The 19,204-nt window shown below is 36.7% G+C and overlaps 1 protein-coding gene across 8 annotated transcripts; it reads left to right on the top strand.

The window, feature by feature from the left end:
- Positions 1-955: 955 nt before the first annotated feature.
- On the top strand, positions 956-15,092 carry LOC113098956 (gephyrin-like). Of its 8 annotated transcripts, none has more exons than XM_026263997.1 (6): positions 3,859-4,123; positions 8,726-8,767; positions 10,034-10,108; positions 12,677-12,739; positions 14,777-14,819; positions 14,900-15,092. In XM_026263997.1, exons 1-6 carry the CDS (start codon positions 4,121-4,123, stop codon positions 15,067-15,069), a joined length of 396 nt encoding a protein of 131 aa, XP_026119782.1. In that variant the 5' UTR covers positions 3,859-4,120; the 3' UTR covers positions 15,070-15,092. The 8 variants fall into 8 exon arrangements, 5 of the variants coding, with proteins under 5 accessions (XP_026119782.1, XP_026119781.1, XP_026119784.1 ...); XM_026263996.1 differs by having other exon boundaries at positions 9,995-10,108; XR_003289253.1 differs by lacking the exons at positions 3,859-4,123; positions 8,726-8,767 and adding an exon at positions 956-1,047.
- The last annotated feature ends 4,112 nt before the right edge of the window (positions 15,093-19,204 follow it).

The following is a 19,204-nucleotide window of genomic DNA, read 5'->3' as shown; positions in this document are numbered from 1 at the left end:
ATGGGAAGGCAGAGGTTGAGTCGAGTGCTATTATTAGCACAGGGTTAGCTTCTGTGCTGGGTAATTAAAGCGCTTGTAGAGCTGCTCTTTCTTGTGAGGCCTTGATTTAGCCTCAGTGTTAATTAGTACTCCGTTAAGCCCCAGCGTTCCTGTGGAAGATCCCTGCATTCTTCTCCTTTCTGCCCATCAGACTCCTGCTTAATCCCAGCACAGTTCTCCCAGACAGCATGGCTGCAGTTTGTTACCACACGAAGACTCGCCTTCTGGATCAAAGGCAGCGAGTCGCAGTCTGAATACAGTAACAGATATCACTCTGTATAGATAATGGTGTTTCAAATATTGGTCCGGGAGGTTCATTGATACTTTCTGTCGACATCGTGTGTGTGTACCTACCTTGAGGGTTTCCAAATGTAAATATGCTTTGTTTTGATTGGCTAATGCTATTGCAGCATGCTAGCCAACACACACATGTAATTTATTCCTCTGATAGAAAAGATGAATTTTCAGCATCATTACTCCAGTCTCTTCAGTGTCACAAGATCCTTCTGAAATCATTCTGATATTCTGATTTAATGCTCAAGAAACATTTCTTCTTATTATCAATGTAGAACACAGTTTAATGTACTGCTTAATATTTTTGGTGGCAACAGTGACACATTTTTTTTTGGATTCTTTGAAGAATACGAAGTTCAAAAGAACAGCATTTACCGGAAATACAAATCTTTTATAAACATTATAAATGCAGTTACTGTTACTTTTGAGCTTTTCATGTATTTTTTTGCTAAATAAAGGTATCAATTTCTTAGAAAAAAACTCTTACTGACTCAAAACTTTTAAATGGCACTGTAAGTAAAAATACTGAATATTATTTTAGTTCTTAACTGAATTTGACTGTTCCTGTTTTCTATTAACAGATCCCAGAGTCCAATCATTTCACGAGGGTGTGCAGGTGTTGCGCGGGACACCGCCTCTCTCAGCTCCACGCCCTCGGAGTCTCCTTGTGCTCAGCAGTCCCGCCTCTCCACTGCCTCCTGCCCCACCCCCAAAGTAAGACTCCACTCCCTTACCTTTTATTCACACCATTCCTTTTCCCCTCAGCTTTATTTCTGTCATGCACTCCGTATCCTCCATGGCTGGATCCTCATCTGCTGCCACCTCATTGGCTGCTTGACACACTGCTTTTGCATTCCAGACAGCAGTGACTCTGCTCATTGGGTTGTGTGAGATGAGAGGCGGGAACTCTTCACTGCCTGAGTTTGAAGTTTGACCATTTAGATTTTCCTCCTTTAGCATTTAATAGTTTGCTGTTTTAGATCCAATGGTGATTAACTTTTAATTAATTAATTTCTTTAAGGTGTTCAGGAGCTGTGTTGTTTTTTTTTGTTTGTTTTTGCAACGTTAGCTTACTCACATTCTGTCAGCCATTTAGTATTTAGTCACTTCATACATTGTCATACATACACTTTCATCTCAACTTTTGACTGACCGAGTTGTTTACTGAACAGAGTCATACTTTTGTGCTGTTTATAACAAGATATATTTTGTTGTTTAGTGTGTGACAGTAAGATACTTTCGACTTTTCTTTCTCAATTGTTTCCTCAGTTTTTTATTTTTGAGAATGTCATGTATAAATGTGGGTTTTTTCCTGATGTGGCCCTGACGATGCTTGCTGTGTCCTTGCATCCTCAGAATCCATTTTAGACTTTAATTGTACAGTTTGATTCACTAAATGACAGACATGACACCCTACACTTTTTGTGGACACACCTGACAGAGAAAAACACATTCAAAGAACACATTAAGTGCACAGGGTCAATCGTGTGCCTGTTTAGTGCATGAGATGGTAAGTGCACACATCATATGTGTGTGAAATCTGTCAAGATGCTGTGAATAAGTGATTAGTGGTGCTTTTTTGTCTCCCTCTAGTGAACACAGTGTGTATTACAAGTGTGTCTTCCTTTAGCAGATCAGAGTTTTTGTATGTCTTTGTGTCAGACTTTGGAAAGTTGATACTGCAGAGTACTTGAAGTATATAATGGAAATGTTAAGCCCTCTTTTTATTGTTTGTTTCTTTGGATGTATGTGAAATGACTGTGATAAGCAGAATTCCGGCAAAGTGTTCTAAGCTTCAGCTTTGACCTCAGGCTGGGTTTTAATTCTGCTGACTTTTTTTTTTTTTTTTTTTTTGACAAGTGTCTGGCAGTTTGGCTTTAGTTGCTAAACAAGGGTGTCGGGTGGCACTTAACAGCTAGAGGCTACATACAGTAAAGAACGTGCTAAGATGTGTGTGTGTGTGTGTGTGTGTGCGCACTGTTGAGCGGTGCACATATCACATTGAGCATCTGGGAATTCACAGACCTGAAAAAAATAGGCATTGCAGCTTCACAAATGTGTGGAGAATATTGTGTGTGTGTGTGTAGTGTTGGGGAAAGTTACTTTTAGAAGTAATGCATTACAATATTGCGTTAATCCCTAAAAAAGTAAGTAATGACAAAACTACATTACTTTTTATGGAAGTAATGTGTTAAGTTTCTTTTGCGTTACTTTTTAAATCTGGGCAGGGCTTGCTTGTTTGTTTTTAATGTAAAAAAAATATTTTACAAAAGTGAAACAACAGTAGAGGGCGCAGCAAACAAATTGAATGAAGAATATGATGCAGGAGAAGAAATTTCAACACTATGAAACTTAAATGCCTAATTTTTGCCTATTAGTATGGTTGAATTCGAAGGTCAGTAGCAAAGACATTGGTTAATAAAATGGGATTAAATGCATAAATGATATTTGTCTTATTTAACATCTAATTATTGCAGGTTTGCATTTGACTGTTTTCAGATATTTCCTTCTAAATTAAAAAGTAATGAGTTACTTGACTAGTTACTTAAGAAAAATTAATCTGATTGCGTAACTCGCATTACTTGTAAGGTGTTACTCCCAACACTGTGTGTGCGTGTGACACTGGTGGGGCCCCCCCCAAAAAAAACAAATTTATATGCCTTGAAAATTGCATTGTAAAGTTGAAATGAACATATTCCGAAAAGTGAAGCTGCGGGCTCTTTGATCGCCCCCTGGTGGTTGGCCACGGGGCGTGTTGTTATGGTTAATTGGGTCTGTGGGAGTTTGGGCGGGAGTTTGATACCGTGGCACCACCTCACATCACTACTGCGCAGACTCTGGCTCCGAAAAAATCTCTACTGTGCAGACTCTGGCTCCAAATGATGTAATTTACTCAAGATGGTAGCGGCTTCACTTTTTTACAGTGGGAGGACATGGAACGAATCGTCCATCTTTTTTTACAGTATATAGTCTGAACACATTTTCTCAAAATAATAATCAGGGCCAAATATAGCATATGAAACAAAACTTGATTTGTTTGCAGTGTGAAAAGAGCGTGTGATCAAAAACCATTCCCATACATCATTCAAGATGACCGGAAGCACACACACACACACACACACGCACGCTCACTGCATTCCCTCAGCACAACGTCCAGCTGTTACATAAGGTACTGTTTGGCTGTGAGCTCTCCATATGCCCTAAATGCTGAGATAATAATTCTTAATACGTTTCTACACTCTCTGTTTCCCTCTCTTAACCCACTGAGATGCTTTGCCTGAGCCGATCTGATTTCAGAAATCACACAGCCGTCAACTCTGTTATGTTGTATATGCCTCAAATCTGTGGTTGCACTTTACACAATTTAGATCCCAGTGTTTTTTACAATATTGCTACAAGTGTGACTGCTTCATATAATAACTATTAATTATTAATAATATTAATAATGTTCATCGTCTGGCTGACTAGGTCTTGTATTAATTTTTTCTAAAAATCCTGTCATACGTGCACAAACCGACAGTCACCATTTATAAGCTACTACTAAATATTGTAGAAACGTAATTTTCTGTAAAGTTGCTTTGTAACGATTTGCGTTGTAAAAAGCGCTATACAAATAAACTTGAATTGAATTGAATTGGATTTTACTCATCCTCCGCTTTGCATGCTGTCTCACTCCACCTCTTTCTCCCCTCCTACACTCTCTCTGGCTTCATGCGTGTAGTGTGTGTGTGCATGTCCGTGTGTGTACGAGAGACGTGCGACATTCTTCTGTGTTTCAGGATAAAGCATGGTAAGCGGCGTCTTTCTCCACTCCGATGCGTCACTGTTTTGTTCTACACGTGTCTGTTTTGGATGTGCGTGCATGAGGGGTGTAGGACGGTAGGGCTCCAGATTGATTCCAGGGGGATCTGTGGGGCAGGATGATTTCAGGGTGCATGATCTACGGCGTTCAGAGCAGCCACTTGGTTTCATAACAGCTGCAGTGGTCTGATGTAGTGGTCCAGGACATGTTATTGTGGCTTTTCTGAATGGAGGCTCATTAGGTGCCACTGTTTGGAGATGTGCTTAATGTAGTTCACAGGGAGAATCAGGATGTTTTGTTTATGATTTGTGCATTCTTGGTTGTGTCCTTCTGTATCTTATTTTGCGTGTTGCATGTTGTGCTTGTACACATTTGTGCGTTGTGCATGTGCTCTTGTGTCCATAGTGTGTGTTTGTGTAGAGGGGGATCTGTGTTATTAGTTTTTATTATGGGGATACAATGTTCTCAGAAACAGACATTTCATGTATTTGATAATATAATTTCAATACAATGTAATGGCCTGGCTTTAATTGAAAAAAAAAAAAAAAAAACTACATTATAATATAATAAAAAATTATAAACCAATAATATACGTAAACACAAAAATGTTCAAGAATTATATCAGATAATTCCAAATACAATGTAATTGCTCTAATTCGGGGGGGGGGGGGGGGGGATATTACATATAATATGTTAAAATGTAACATTTAAGATTTTATATTTTTATTATTAAGCAAAACATGCCATCTCTCTGCTATAATATTTATTCTGACATGCAAATACTTTCATATGTCATTATGGAGATACAATGCAGTTTTATATGGAGAAGCAAGTAGTTTTGAACCAGACGTTTTATGAAAATAAATTGTAATATATATACATATACACATTTCTTTCTTTTTTTTCAAAATATGGCATCTCTCTGCTAGATTATTTAGTGTCTGACATGTAAACAAATGATCTTAATAGACCTTAATCTTTAGATGCTGAACCTTTATCATTTATTTTATCACAGCTGGGATGTATTAACCAATCCAGGACTCCAGCTTTAAGTTTTCTAACAGATGTGGTGATTGTAATGTTTCATTAATTAATACAATCTTTTCAATAATTACAACAACATCTTTTGTGGCATGTCAAGTACTTAGCCGCAGAATTTAGCAAAGCACATATCAGCACTAGCAAAATAGTTCATTTGACCTGTGGAAAAGATTAATTGAATAAGGATGATCACTAGAGAAAAGACAGAGAGATTTATACTGAAGCTCAGCCTGCACTTCAGTGGCTGGAGCTGTGTGGATGTTTGGAGGGACAGTGTGTGTGTTGTGTGTGCACTGAAGCGAGTGTGTTGGTGTGTGCTTGCTGGGTAGGGTTGGCTAAGGTTACTGCCTGGAGGGGCTTTCAGCAAACGGACAGATACAGAGGAGACTAAAAAAAGAAACTGTAATTAAACAACTGTTAATACTAAATTTAGGGGTGCACGATAAGTATCGGCCGATAATTAATGCACAGAGCCATTGTTGACTAACAAGCTGAGCAAATTCACGTTCATTATCAGCGTGGATTCGCGCAGCTTGTCAGTTAACAATGGCTCTATGTAGTGACAGCTGCTCTATGTGAAATCACACACCTGATGAAATTTACCGCTGATTACGCGGTTTGGTGCACGTGTGTACCGAATGCAATATTTTGTTAGCAGAACATAGGTACATTTTCGTGTTTCCAAACGAACATATTAAGTGGCGGAAGTCTCTGCGTTCAGCGCAAATCCCGCCCTAAGGGCAGTGACACACTGGCTGTTATTGCAGTTGTGTGTGTGTGTCTGAAGCTACAGTTGCTGTGTGAAGCGTGTTCCAAAAAAAAAAAAAAAAAAAAAAACTGGACGCGATCCAAGAAAAGGTCGTTAAAATCAATGTCCTATATTCGTTTTCGAAACTTGTGTTGGTTGGTCCAATCGATTCGTGCAATAGATTTTCGAACATAAAGTGACAGTCATGGTTTTAGACTAGACGGGAGAAGGGATGGGAAAAGATCTGGGCACAGTTTTTCCAGAACTTCGTGCCAAGTTAAAGCGGTGTCGAGCTGTTTTAATGAATTTTTTAGATGTTTTATGGTGCCCGAACCCGTATGACTTTGAACAGTGACCGCGAACATTTTGTTTACTGGAGCCACAGCCATCATTACCAAGCGCGAACCGTTGACTCTGACAATGAATGAGAGGAAACGAAGCAAACGCACAGGCCATAGTGTGACATCCGTGTAAACATAGGTGACGTCACAGGGTTTTAGAGAACGTAGCCTTCGTTTGTATGTAGGCCTAGGCAATTTATATATTTACAATACTTACTAAAATATAATTCATATAATTTTATTGCTTTTGTATTAGTTGTTTGAAGAGTTTAAAAAAAATTGGTCGGTCTTAATGCAAATTTACATCAAGCAAGACGGACTAAAAGCAAAAAAAAAAGTTTGTCCTAAATTTACAGGGTCGGTCGGGTTACGGCAAACAATATTTTTAAGGATGGCCTAACCAAAGAGTTGACAAAAGCCATTGAGTTCCATAGTATTTTTCTTTCCATATTTTATTTCCATATAACTGCTTGGTTACCAGCATTCTTCAAAACAATTTTCTGTGTTAAACAGCTAAACGAAATTCATACAGGTTTTGAACAACTTTAGTGTGAGTATATTGATGACAAGATTTACATTTTTATAGAAAGATTATTCTAATAGTTTTATGTTGGTTTGGTGCATACAAACATAGTGGGAAAAGATCTGCAGTCTAGTTAATAATATTTTGCTTTGCTTTGTTCTTAGGTTGGGTTTTTTCTTAGGTTGTTTTTTTTTTAGCTACCAGGGTGCCGCCATAGCGTTTCCAGGCCCCTTGAACAGCACATTGACTCGGGCCCCCACTGTTGAATCCCCTCTCTGATCTAGGCCCTACTGCACACTGCAAACATGTTTAGATTGCGTGTGTTAGTTTGAGAGACATACCCAGGCTTACCATGACTGGAAGTATAATAAATGCACATTGACCGTCCGATGACCCTTTGCCCCTGAGCTAACCCCACCCCCACCTCCTCTCTCTGTTCAACTGATGAATGGAGAGGAGATTGAAGATCAGGTGAGGGGGAGAACAGGCCCTTGTGCTTGCTGTGCTGATTACTACACAGCCCTGTCATTGAATCTTACAGCTGTGTGACAGTTGTAGAAGAGATACATATTGTATCTGGCAGTGCCTCTGCATTTAATTTTTTCATTAATGTATGTGTGTGTGTGTGTGTGTGTGTGCAAGGTTAAAGGCAGGTGGAAGACATCAAGGACATATAGTGGTGTGTTATAATCTTGACTTGCTCTAGTTCTTCATAGTATGTGTTTGTCCAGTTGTGTGTGTCCTTTTACAAGGGTTTAGATCTTCATATTCACACATCAATCCATCCTGTATCTCATGGCCATTCTGTTAATATAAACCATGTTTATTCACATATACATGTGTTGACACATACCGCAACATTAGCGGTCTATTAAAGTGACCAACATTATGATCTTCGTATTAATGCTAGTGCATCAGTGATTAAACTGGTGCTGTATTATTACTAGTTGATTTAATGACTTGTGTTATGATAGCTAAGTGCATGGGAGATATACCAGCGTAATTCACACTCTTGTTCATCAGAGAAGGTTGATTTTCATAATACACATTATATGTTAATGTGCTCATGGTTGTGATGTCGTAACCATGGCGATTTCTGAATGACCTTTTTGCAGCAGTTTTGTTGCTCTAAATGGAGGGAGGAAGTGTCAGTGGGGTAGATTAAACAAGGGAAATCCAGTTTTCCATTATTCGTCCTCAAGGGGAAAAAAAAATTCTCCCATAATTTATTCACCCTCTTATTGTTCAAAACCCACATGATTTGCTTCTATCAATGTGACACAACAGGATAAATGCTGCAGAATATACTGTCCATTTTGCATGTAGTAAATTGATAGTAAATTGGAATCTGGGTTGTCAAGCTCTTACCGTAAATGAATTAATAGACCAAAATTTACTGAAAATCTTAAAATTAAATTGTATGGAGCCCTTCACATGACCTGCAGAGAATTAATGTGGTCAGTTCATGCAAACAAATTATTAATACATTGCCATGGCTTTTTGGGACCCCATTTTATTGTATTTTTTTTCTCCTGCTCATTTTGTAGCTTCACAAACTACATCCTAATTCTCTATCATAATATGGAAAAGAGTAGCCATCACATTCTTCAACATTTATTCTTTTGTCTTCTACGGAAGAAAGAAATTCAAGAATGAAATGCAGAGTAAATAATAACTTAATATTACATTTTTATATATATATATATATATATATATATGCATTTTTTTTTGCTGCATGTTTCTGTTTGAAAAGAATCTTCTCTGGAGGTCCTGTCAAACTGGCAGTGGGTTGTTTCCTGAATGTATTCTCTCCCTGTCTTGGTCAGCACATGCCAGTGATCCGCTATAATGACGGGAATGCTGTTTGTATGTGATTCCCTTGCTTGTGGCTGCAGTGTTAACCCTCGTCTTCCCTGTTCCCTCTCTCCCTGCACCAGGCCCGGCTCACCTCCTGTTCATCCACTTGTAGTGTCACAGAGGTACAGCATGTTTTACACAGCGCCGTCCATCACCCTGCGACTAACCACGCCCCTCTCAGAGACTCGGCCAATCATTGCTCACACATACCTCACATGTGCACAGCTCATCCTTGTGAAGCAAGTCTGTCACATTGGTTTATTTACCCCCAAAAACGCCTTTAAGTTTGTTTTGTGTGTTTATGTGTGTCCTTCAATTCATTAGTTCCTCATGAAGTCGGAGCTTTTCTTTCCTAAATAAGGATGAAGTGACACAGAATCAATCATTTGTTTAATGCAAAACATCATAAGTGCAGTATTTTTCAAAATTGATAAAAACATTTGAAGCTGCTGTAAGCAATATTTTTTAAATACTCCATCAGCCCAAAACCAAATCTTTGTAGTTATTGATATTTTGTTATTATTTTTTTGTTTTGTTTTTACATTTCCTATTATTCTCAAAGCTGATTCTCATTACTGTAATAGTCTTTAAAACATGTTTTATTTATTTATTTATTTTTTTATTTATTTTTTTTACATATCAAAGCCAATAAATGCTATCATGATTCGTAAATACTTTTATAGATAATGTCATACCATTTAAATAATATATCTTTGTTTTTCACATTACAGTAACGAAAATTTGATTAAACAAAAAAAAAGTTTATATATTTTTTTTTACATTGCGGTAATGAGAATTGTAGGGTGGAGGGTGATTTTTTTTGTTATTATTTTTTTTTCTTTAGTTTTTGAGTTAAATTTGATCAAGACATGTTTGTGAAATGTGAAATCCGATTCGCCCTTAGAGGATGGCTTTTGGGAGAGTGTTTGAAGGGATGAGCGATGGTGGCAGAAGTTAACATGATGGCTAAATTGCTTATGGCAGCTTTAATAACCACCAAATGCACTCTTGTCCTTCAAGACTTTTATCTCTCATAAAATTGTTCTTTTCTACAACACTTCCAGTTTCACTAAGTTGGAGGGGTTATAGAAATGAGCTTTAAGTGCTCATTACCCATGGAAGCCTCCTTTGTTTTTGGCAATCCGCTGAAAGCCCAGCGTAACACACAGAGACACACGCTGCTTTGCTCCTCCTTGGTTGCGTAGTAGAAGTGGGATTATTTTGCTGTTTTGACCTCGCTTGATTCCCCCTCATTTTATTCATATCAGTGTTAGATGATTCTTAGAGTGTGTGTTTGTGACAGTGTATATTGTGAAGTATGTGTGTGTGTGTGTTTGTTGATGAGGAAGGCTGTATCAGGTGAGTTACTGTCCTGTGGCTTCCTCCAGGCCTCACGGAGAGAGTTCAGGGCTCACCTGGATGAGGTCATCACGCTCAAGTCAAGGTACTCTACCTTGGACCAGGTAAACAGATATCCCTTTCACCCCTAATTTTTACATAAATCAACACTCAGTCAATCACACACACACACACACTAACATGCACTGAAGTGTTGCTTGCGGCCCACAGTCTGATGTAGCATCAGGGCAGTTTGTTCTGTTATAGCTTTATCTTCTTGTCTCGAACAATCTCTGTCTCTCTCTCTTGCTCTGTTCCAAAAACTAGTCAGCTGCCTTGTTGTCTGTCAACTACAGAAGTGACTAACTTCTTAGTGCTTCGACTCGAATCAAATGTTTGGATTAGATAACATTTCTATCAATATGTTTAGTTTTATATTAGATATAATCAATATTTTTCTTGACTTGTCTGCTGTCTTGAATGATTTTTTTCTCAAAACGTTTGTTGCTGTGTATTTTGCGATTGCCGTGTTCTCTCTTCTTACAATTTAGCCAAATTAAGTTATTTTAGAAGGTAACAGAATTATTTAATAATCTTAATTTAATCCAGTTAACTTTTTTATCAAGTTTTATTCAGTTTCATGCTTTCTTCCCTTAAAAACAATGAATCTATAAAACTTTATAATATATTATAATATAATATAATATAATATAATATAATATAATATATATAATATAATATATTTAAAGTTTAATTCAGTTTCATGTTTTCTTAACCTAAAAATAGTGAATCCAATATACATACATAAATATATATAATTTACATAATGGTATACTATATTTAAATTTAATGTTACTAAAATACTACAGTTTTTTTTGTTATTAAAATAAAGTTTATTTTATTTTACTGCATTGTACAGTTAGGTTAGTAAATTAACTGCATTAAATACACTTTGAATATTTAATTAATGTAAATATTTAAAACGTGGGCTGATAATTTATGCATTTTGACTTTAAATCAAATAATACATTTCAGATTTAAGTTTGATGTTAATCATGTTTTCTACAAAATGTATTGTAATTAATTTTTATTTTATTCAACTAATATGATCTTTATACAAGTTCGATCTTTATAATCATTCAGCATACATTTCGGAGCAGCTTTCATGTCTGAAGTGTGCCTATAATGGCTTAAAATGGTTTTGATCGCTAGATTTTGGAAAAGAGCCTCTCTTTCCCCCTCTTTCTCTCTTTTCTTTCCATCCCTCCTTCCGAGCTAATAAAATGGCTCGCCAGCATTACAGCTGTTAGTTTCCATACTGTTTATCAATCATTCTGATTGGTTAATCACAGAGCAGCGTTCCTCTTATTGGGCCTGACACTCACTTGTTAATAATTCATTCCTGTTCCCCAATTACTCCATTCTTCGTTTCACTGGTCAGAGATTAACTCTCATCTGCCCGTATCTGACACATGGTTCCCTTCCCCTTGTGTGTGCGAGGACGTGGTCTGTTTGTGAGCATGTGTTTTCAGTCCACTGAGTTCTTTGGTCCGACTCTGATTTTAAAGAGACCTGACGTCTCTGCATTGCCTTCATTGCCTCCGTCCATTCCTTCAGCCCCTCTTGTGATCACTTGGTTTATCTCTCATCTCCACTCTGAGCTCATTCTGTCTGTTGTTTGATGGAAGGAGGTTAGATGTACAAATAGAAGGAGGGGAAGAATAAAAAGGGTCAAGGATGTACAGTTTTCCTTCCCTTACATACAGGACTTGTTATATATATATATATATAAAATAGCTTTTTAACAGCATACTAGTCTGAGATTTTTAATATACATTTTAGCAGTAATTTTTTTATATTTTCATTCTCATTCCTTCATTTGCTTTGATAAACGAAGTCTATGGTTTAATAATCTGGACGACTTTAGATGATAACTTTTAATCTAACAAATATTAATAAGCATAATGTATTATTATGCATAAAGTATTTACAGGGATTTCAATAAAACTTGAGTTATACATTTAATTTAATTTTATTTCAAAATGTTGTTTTATGCTTTCAGTACAGTTTAACTGAAACCTACATTAATGCCATTAGATAATGTTTTGCGGAAATTAAATTTAGAATATTTAACTAATCTCAACGGTTAACATATTGGCTATGCTAACCCTGATATTTTAATGTGTAACTATCCATATGTTTTCTTTGTCATTCATTCATCCATTTACCTATCTATGTCCATTCCAAGTGAACGCCCATTTAGTCCCCTCAGACTTTAAATGCAATGATGTAACATACAAACTCTGCCCTGCTCTGGTGGCCATTAGCACACTGACACTCAGCATCACCAACACTGTCTTCTAAACTCTCACTGGAACAAGTATGTGGCGTGTGATTTTGCTTACTGTGCTGAGTGACATTGTGCTCCTCTTCCTCGCTAACCTGTGCTACCTTCCTGGATGGCCGGCATAAAGCCCACTAAACATTAGCTACAGAACCGAATGAAGCCCAGCCAGATCTCTCTTCACCTCTCAGTGCTCATTTGTTGTCATCTCAGCTTGTTGTGTGTAAACAGAGCGAGTGTTGTCTCAGAGAGCCTTTAAAACTCATTTGGTTTTCTTTTTTTGGTCTCCCAAAAGCTTCTTCTTTGCTCTGTCTGTTGTAAACCCTTTTGTTTCTGTTCATTGCCAAAGCTCCACTCTAGGCTGGAGGGGCTCAAAGATGATCGCAGGAACCATAGGACCTTCGACTCGCGAGTAACTATTCCCAACCCACGCAAAAAAACAAAAAAAAAAAACAAAAAAAAAAAGGAGCTGCTTCCATCCGCAAACTCTGCTTTGCGTCAGGAGTCCAAACTCCTTGCTTTACACTCTTCTTCTCTCTCCTCGTCTCTGTTTCTTTCCTTCTCTCTCATGATCTTGTCTGTAGACGTTGCTCTTTCTAATGCTCTCTGTTTTATTAGCCGTCTGGTGTGTTGGAGTCTCTTGTGGCCATTGAGTTCTGTTTCTTAGATCTTTTTCCTCCTGTTTTTCTGTTCCTTTTAAGTTTGATCTCCATTTAGATGCAGTGTTTTATTGCTGTCTGCTGTTATGTGAGCTGCACCTCATCGTTTTTGAATTCTCTCTCTTTCTTTGCTCTGTGTCGATCATTGATTTGTCGTGTTGGTGCTAGTCTGTTGTAACTGGATCGTGAGTAGAAAGGATTTGGGACTTGCTTGTTTGTCTCCCCCTATAGGCCAGGGGCATTGCGTCTCAGCACGAAGACACATAAAGGGCTGTTTTTAATGCTTTTCATGCAGTAAATCAAAGACTTAATATCTATAAACCTCTGTTACGATAGCTTCAAGTCAGTGTGTATTTTTGCATGGAATTTGATTGCCCTCTCATACCATTACTCTTGGCCTAAGGGAACTCCATACTTTGATACTTTGTATTGGTAGATTCCACACTTACAGCTGAGTGTATAATCAAATTTCCTATTATTATTATTTATCTTAAAACAATCATGGCTCATTTTGAGAGAAATTTATCTTAAAAGGGGTCAGAACTGAACTGCAAGGGACTGGGTGCTTGATTTTTGGCCATCGTATGGAGCCTTCTAGCTGTTAAAGTCAACATGAAATCAAAAAATCATTTTTTTTAAATATAGGGACAAGATTTTTATAGGGACAAGATTGGTCAGAGGCAATAAAATAAAAATATTGTATCACATAAAAAATAATATATATATACATATACATATATATATATATATATATATTATACATATTAAAAATATTGTATCACATAAAAAAATAATATATATATACATATACATATACATATATATATATATATATATATATATATATATATATATATATATATATATATATATATATATATATATATATATAATTTTTTATGTGATACAATATTTTTATTTTATTGCCTCTGACCAATCTTGTCTGACATCTATTTTGACATTATTTTAGGCTACTGTTGTAGATGTAGTTTCACAATGATTAACAATATCAAAGAAAAAAGAGAAGAATGACCTTTGGGTTAAGTCAAGATGCTTTTGAGGCTGAACCTGACCTTTGCACTCCAAGTTCCAGTCTTAAAGCAAAAAGAAACCCCGTTTTGTTAGAGAATGCCCACTTTTCATGACCCAATTAATTCTTGATGGATAAAAGCAAGTCTTCCTCTACATTGTTACATTCATTAAATTGTAAAATGACAAAAAAAAAAAAAAACACACACACACACACACACACAATTTTTATCAAGCTATACAATCTAATATTTTGAAGAAACGATCAAAATATTATATGCCTAATTTTTTATTTAATTTTTCCAACTTAATATTCACTTTGAAATACATCATATTATAGCATTACAATATTTCATGTTGACTTTAATGTTCATTATATCAGATGCTTTTCTGGAATCAGGTTGTTTTGGGCTTACAATGCTACCATAACATAAAACATAACTTTCCAAGTCTCGCTACAGCATTATGTCAAGACCATGATGATAATGATAATAATGATAATAATGGCCAGTAGGATTGAAAATGTTGTTTTCAGTTCGTTTGTTTTCAAGCTAGTTTCTTTTTGGTTATTTTTGTCTGGATGTGTAGATGATCATCCTGATCTTTATGAATCCTGTCAGTGGAATGCTAACTCTCCTGGACGGAGATGGGGCTCCTTTTGTGCTCTAAGTCACGGTCTTTCTGTCTTTCTTTTCCCCAATTCCTTCTCTCTCTCTCTCCTCATTCCCTCTCATTCTGTCTGTCTCTCTCTATATCTGTAGGTGCAGTCACGATGCAGCAGCAAGGAGAACATCCTGAGAGCAAGTGGGTGACCGATTGTGTATTATCGGGATGTTTGTGCTTGTGTGTTTAGAGCATGTTTAAATTCGCACTCTTTGTCTCAGGTCACAGTGCAGTGGATATCACCAAGGTAGCTCGGAGACACCGCATGTCCCCGTTTCCCCTCACTTCTATGGACAAGGCCTTCATCACTGTCCTGGAGATGACTCCTGTCCTGGGTACTGAAATCATCAACTATAGAGGTGAGACCATTGCTTGTTCATACCAAGCCTAAACTAGATCAATGGACTTTTTACACCAAGATAAACCACATGGAACGAATATATTCATAAACTAAGTGTGTGAAGTGACACGTGGCCAAGTATGGTGACCCATACTCGGAATTTGTGCTCTGCATTGAAACCATCCAAATACACACACACACACACACACATACCGTGCACACACCCAGAGCAGTGTGCAGCCATATTGCTGCTGCACCTGAGAGCAGTTAGAGATTCGGTGCCTTGCTCAAGGGTTTCACCTCAGTCGCGGTATTGAGGGTGGAAGAGAGCGCTGGTTATTCACTCACCCCCACTGACAACCTGAGGACTCGAACCTGAAGCCTTTGGTTTACAAGTCTGACTCTTTAACCATATGTCCACAACTGCCTGTAGGTACTTGTATTTAATGATAGCAGTTTTTATAAGTATTAAAAAATTCTTAATCTTGGCAAGTTATTGGTGAACGTGAACAGCTGGAAGGAAATTAAAATGTCAAAATATGGGGATCTGTACATTAGACCTGTATTGTCAATTCAGCCTAAGTATACCTGCAGCTGTCATTAGTATTGATCAAACAACCAATATTAACAAGAGTCTGTTTATGGCTGTCCATGGCTGAATAAATTTAGTAGCTGTAAATGAGTCCTTTACAATCAAACATTCGAAAAAAGACAGCAAACAGTAAAAATTAATTAGTTACAGTTAAAGCAGGCAGTAGGTAACTTTTGGTAAAAAAAATATATTTTTCAAATATTTGTTAAACCTGTCATTATGTCCTGACAGTAGAATATGAGACAGATAATCTGTGAAAAAATCAAGCTTCCTCTGGCTCCTCCCAGTGATCCTGTTGCCATTTTGCAGAAAATACATTCACTCCCATTAAGAAACAACCAATCATGCATAATCAGATAACCAAATTAGATGATTATAATCATTGCAGTTAGTGGTTAACCAATATGTCGCCATGGCAGATATATTGGCCTATATTTGCTATTTTTCAAATATTGGCCAACGGCCCATACGTTTTTCTGCTTGGCTGATGTGTTCGAGGCGGGGACTTTTATTTTGACGGCGGTAAGAGCGGCCACAGCCTGAGCACACAGTGCTCACACTCTCTCTCTCTCTTGTTCGGCGTCATTGTTAACAGTTCTGTCTAATATGGATATAATCTGTCTAATCTGTCTGGTCAAGTCCCATGTTAATTGCTCTACATGATGGTCAGTCCATGTTAATTGAATGCTTTAAACTCCTGATTTCAAATTATGCTGCGCTTTATGCACTTGCCCACTATCATATTCATGACATTTTCACTGTGTGCTGTATGTAAAATGAGGGTTACCCTGCTTTATTTGAAAAAAGTGCCCTTTTGGTTACAAAATACTGTAATCTAAAGTATAAGCATGTTTCTTTTACACATTTATTTTTAATCCATTGTAAAATTATTTCAAATTTCTTAAATATTAATAATAATAATGAAAAAATTAGGGATGCACCGATCATGATTTTTTCATGGCAATTCCGATACCGATTTCCAATTTTTTAAAATAATTTTTTATCTTAAGCAACAAACAACAAACAAGAAAGAAGGAAGATTGTGCATAAACAAGATGTTTATTTGGTATTTAATAGGCCAAACTGGCTTTGGCTATTGAAAACAATAACTGCAACCATCTGAAATTAACAGCTACATTAACAGACATCAGCATTTAGCTTTTGTTTTTGAATTGGGTTGAACAACAGAGAACTGGCCTTAAAGGTCCTATGACATGAAAATTTCACTTTCTGAGGTTTTTTTAACATTAATATGAGTGGTCCCCTAGCCTGTATATGCTCCCCAAGTTTTAGAAATTTGAATCGGTGTAAATTGAGATTTTTATATCTTTCTCTGCCTTAGAGAAAATGGAAGCTCAAACGGGGCTGATCTTGAATCTCCTTGTTTGTGACGTTGTAACAAGAATGTTACGACCTCCCCTTTCTCTGCTTTGCCCGCCCAAATATTTACATATAATTCAGTCGCCAATGTCAGCACAGGCCTTTCAAACAGACTTTTATGGATATGGATTCAACAGCAACCGGCACAAACAGTGAGTAACATGTTCATTAATGCCTGATCTGTGATCAGTGATTTCTGATGGGTAGCTAATCATTCAGGTTCACACAGACTTTCTTTCTAAATCGTTTTAATTACTGTTTATGCGTCAGTGAATCAAGCCAGTGACCTAAACCGATAAAACTTCAAGTTGTTTCTCTTAGTAGCATGAAACAAATCTGTTACTTAAATTGTGATTTAACTACAGGAGAGCGATCCAAAGAACGCTCGCTTTTTTCCGAAAACTGTTACACATCGCGAGTATATCTGCACACTTGCCCAAACTGCCCGTTACAATGAATGACGCTGTTTATGCTGCACAACGGAGCTCTTACTGTATTCATGTGTTTGCTGTAAGCTGAGGTGAAAGCATTATGTGAGAGAAAAACGTGTTGCAATAATGACGAGATCAACTGCATCCACGCGATAAACAGGACTCTGTCTACTCAATGCTCATCACTGCAGCCTTTCACGTGATGGGGAAAAGATCAAAAAAATAATTATATAATCAACACTTCCACGATTCGTTAATCTTCGACAGCTTTAATAGTAAATATATATATATATATATATATATATATATTATATATATATATATATATATTTGAGAGGGATCTTCACATGTAATATACATTTCGAATGCAAAGATGTCAGCCAATCACAACAGTTGTGGTTTACTTGGAGTCTCACAGCAGACACGCCCCTTCAAACAGAGCATTCAAGCCAGCAGGGCTAATGTTAGGATATAAAAATGCTTTTTATTTCAAAATTTTAAATGTAAAAATTATACTAACAATATAAATACACCTAAGGAAACATTAAAAAAACATTTAAAGAAAATGAACAGAATCCATGCCATGGGACCTTTAAATAAAAGATTAACTGTAACCATGTGAAATTAAAGGCAATAAACTGCATAGTTTCTACAATCCAAAACAACACAATCAACACACATTCAATAAGAGGTTTTCTTGATCAGCATTCAGTATTTTAGTTTTTTAAATTTGGTTTTAAATAAAAAAAGGTCTTTACCATTGTCTTTATTTACAGACTAAATAAAAGTATGCTATATAAATAGATTATTCCAAAATGTTAAATCAATTAATGTTGTGCGAATTAAAACAAAGATGCAAAGTGTTTTCATTCATCCAAAAAAAAAAAAAAATGGGGTAATGATTCACATCTAGATTTTTTTTTCACTTGAGCCAAAGAAAAATAAATAACTATTCTCTCAAGTAAAAAAATATAAAAAAAATTTAATCGGATGAATGAAACACTTTTTCTCAGTGTGCTACAGCAGGTGATTTTTAAATCAAATTAAGTCAATGTAATTTTAATGTAAAATAAAAATGATCAAGTTCCACTTTACAAAAAAAAAAAAAAAAAAAAAGTTTTGTCACAGTTTAGTCAGTTTCGTTTCTCATCCAACACGTGAGAAGTTGATCTGAACATCTCTTCACGGTCTACTCGTGTTCAGGGCTCGGACCGGTAACAGTAAGCTTGCGCAGCTTTAGTGCGCACAGAAAAGGGACTCTTATTTGTGCGCCAGTACACCAACGGCTGATCGCTTCCTGCTATCTGTGCCTCAGACATGTAGCTCTGCATTTCCAGTGCTGAATGGCTGCCCGTGTCCTGCGCACAGATTTCGAAATACTTCCACACAAATGACATAGCAAACGATTACAATGTTGTCTGTGCAGGCGGCCGCACTTCCGGAAAAATCGGCCTAAAGAAGACCAAAACCGGCCGATTGCCGATCGCGTATTTTAAGCAAAAACCGTCCGGTTCCGATTTATGGCCGGTCAACCGGTGCATCCCTAAAAAAAAATATATCTGCTTTATATCGGCCCCATTGTTTTCCAAGATATCGGCATCAGCTGTTATTAAACATATCGGTTGACCACTAATTGCAGTATGGTATTTTTAGACTCTTATGTTTTTTTCGTATTAAAAATGCAGACTCATTCAGAAAATATAGAAAAATATTCTAAAAAGGATTGTACACCCAGAAATCAGCATTTCTTCTATTATTTATTCACCCTTATATTCTTACAAAT

The sequence above is a fragment of the Carassius auratus genome, unplaced genomic scaffold (assembly GCF_003368295.1).
Source record: "Carassius auratus strain Wakin unplaced genomic scaffold, ASM336829v1 scaf_tig00216778, whole genome shotgun sequence".
NCBI classification, from domain to species: Eukaryota; Metazoa; Chordata; class Actinopteri; order Cypriniformes; family Cyprinidae; genus Carassius; species Carassius auratus.
The sequence above is the reverse complement of the archived record's forward strand: the minus strand, read 5'-3'. Positions and strand labels throughout refer to the sequence as shown.

Bases quoted from the DNA above. Each gene is read 5' to 3' on its own strand.
- LOC113098956 (XM_026263996.1), top strand. The intron at 10,109-12,676 runs GTAAACAGATAT...TCATTGCCAAAG, and splicing joins GGTACTCTACCTTGGACCAG to CTCCACTCTAGGCTGGAGGG. The intron at 14,820-14,899 runs GTGGGTGACCGA...TCTTTGTCTCAG, and splicing joins GGAGAACATCCTGAGAGCAA to GTCACAGTGCAGTGGATATC.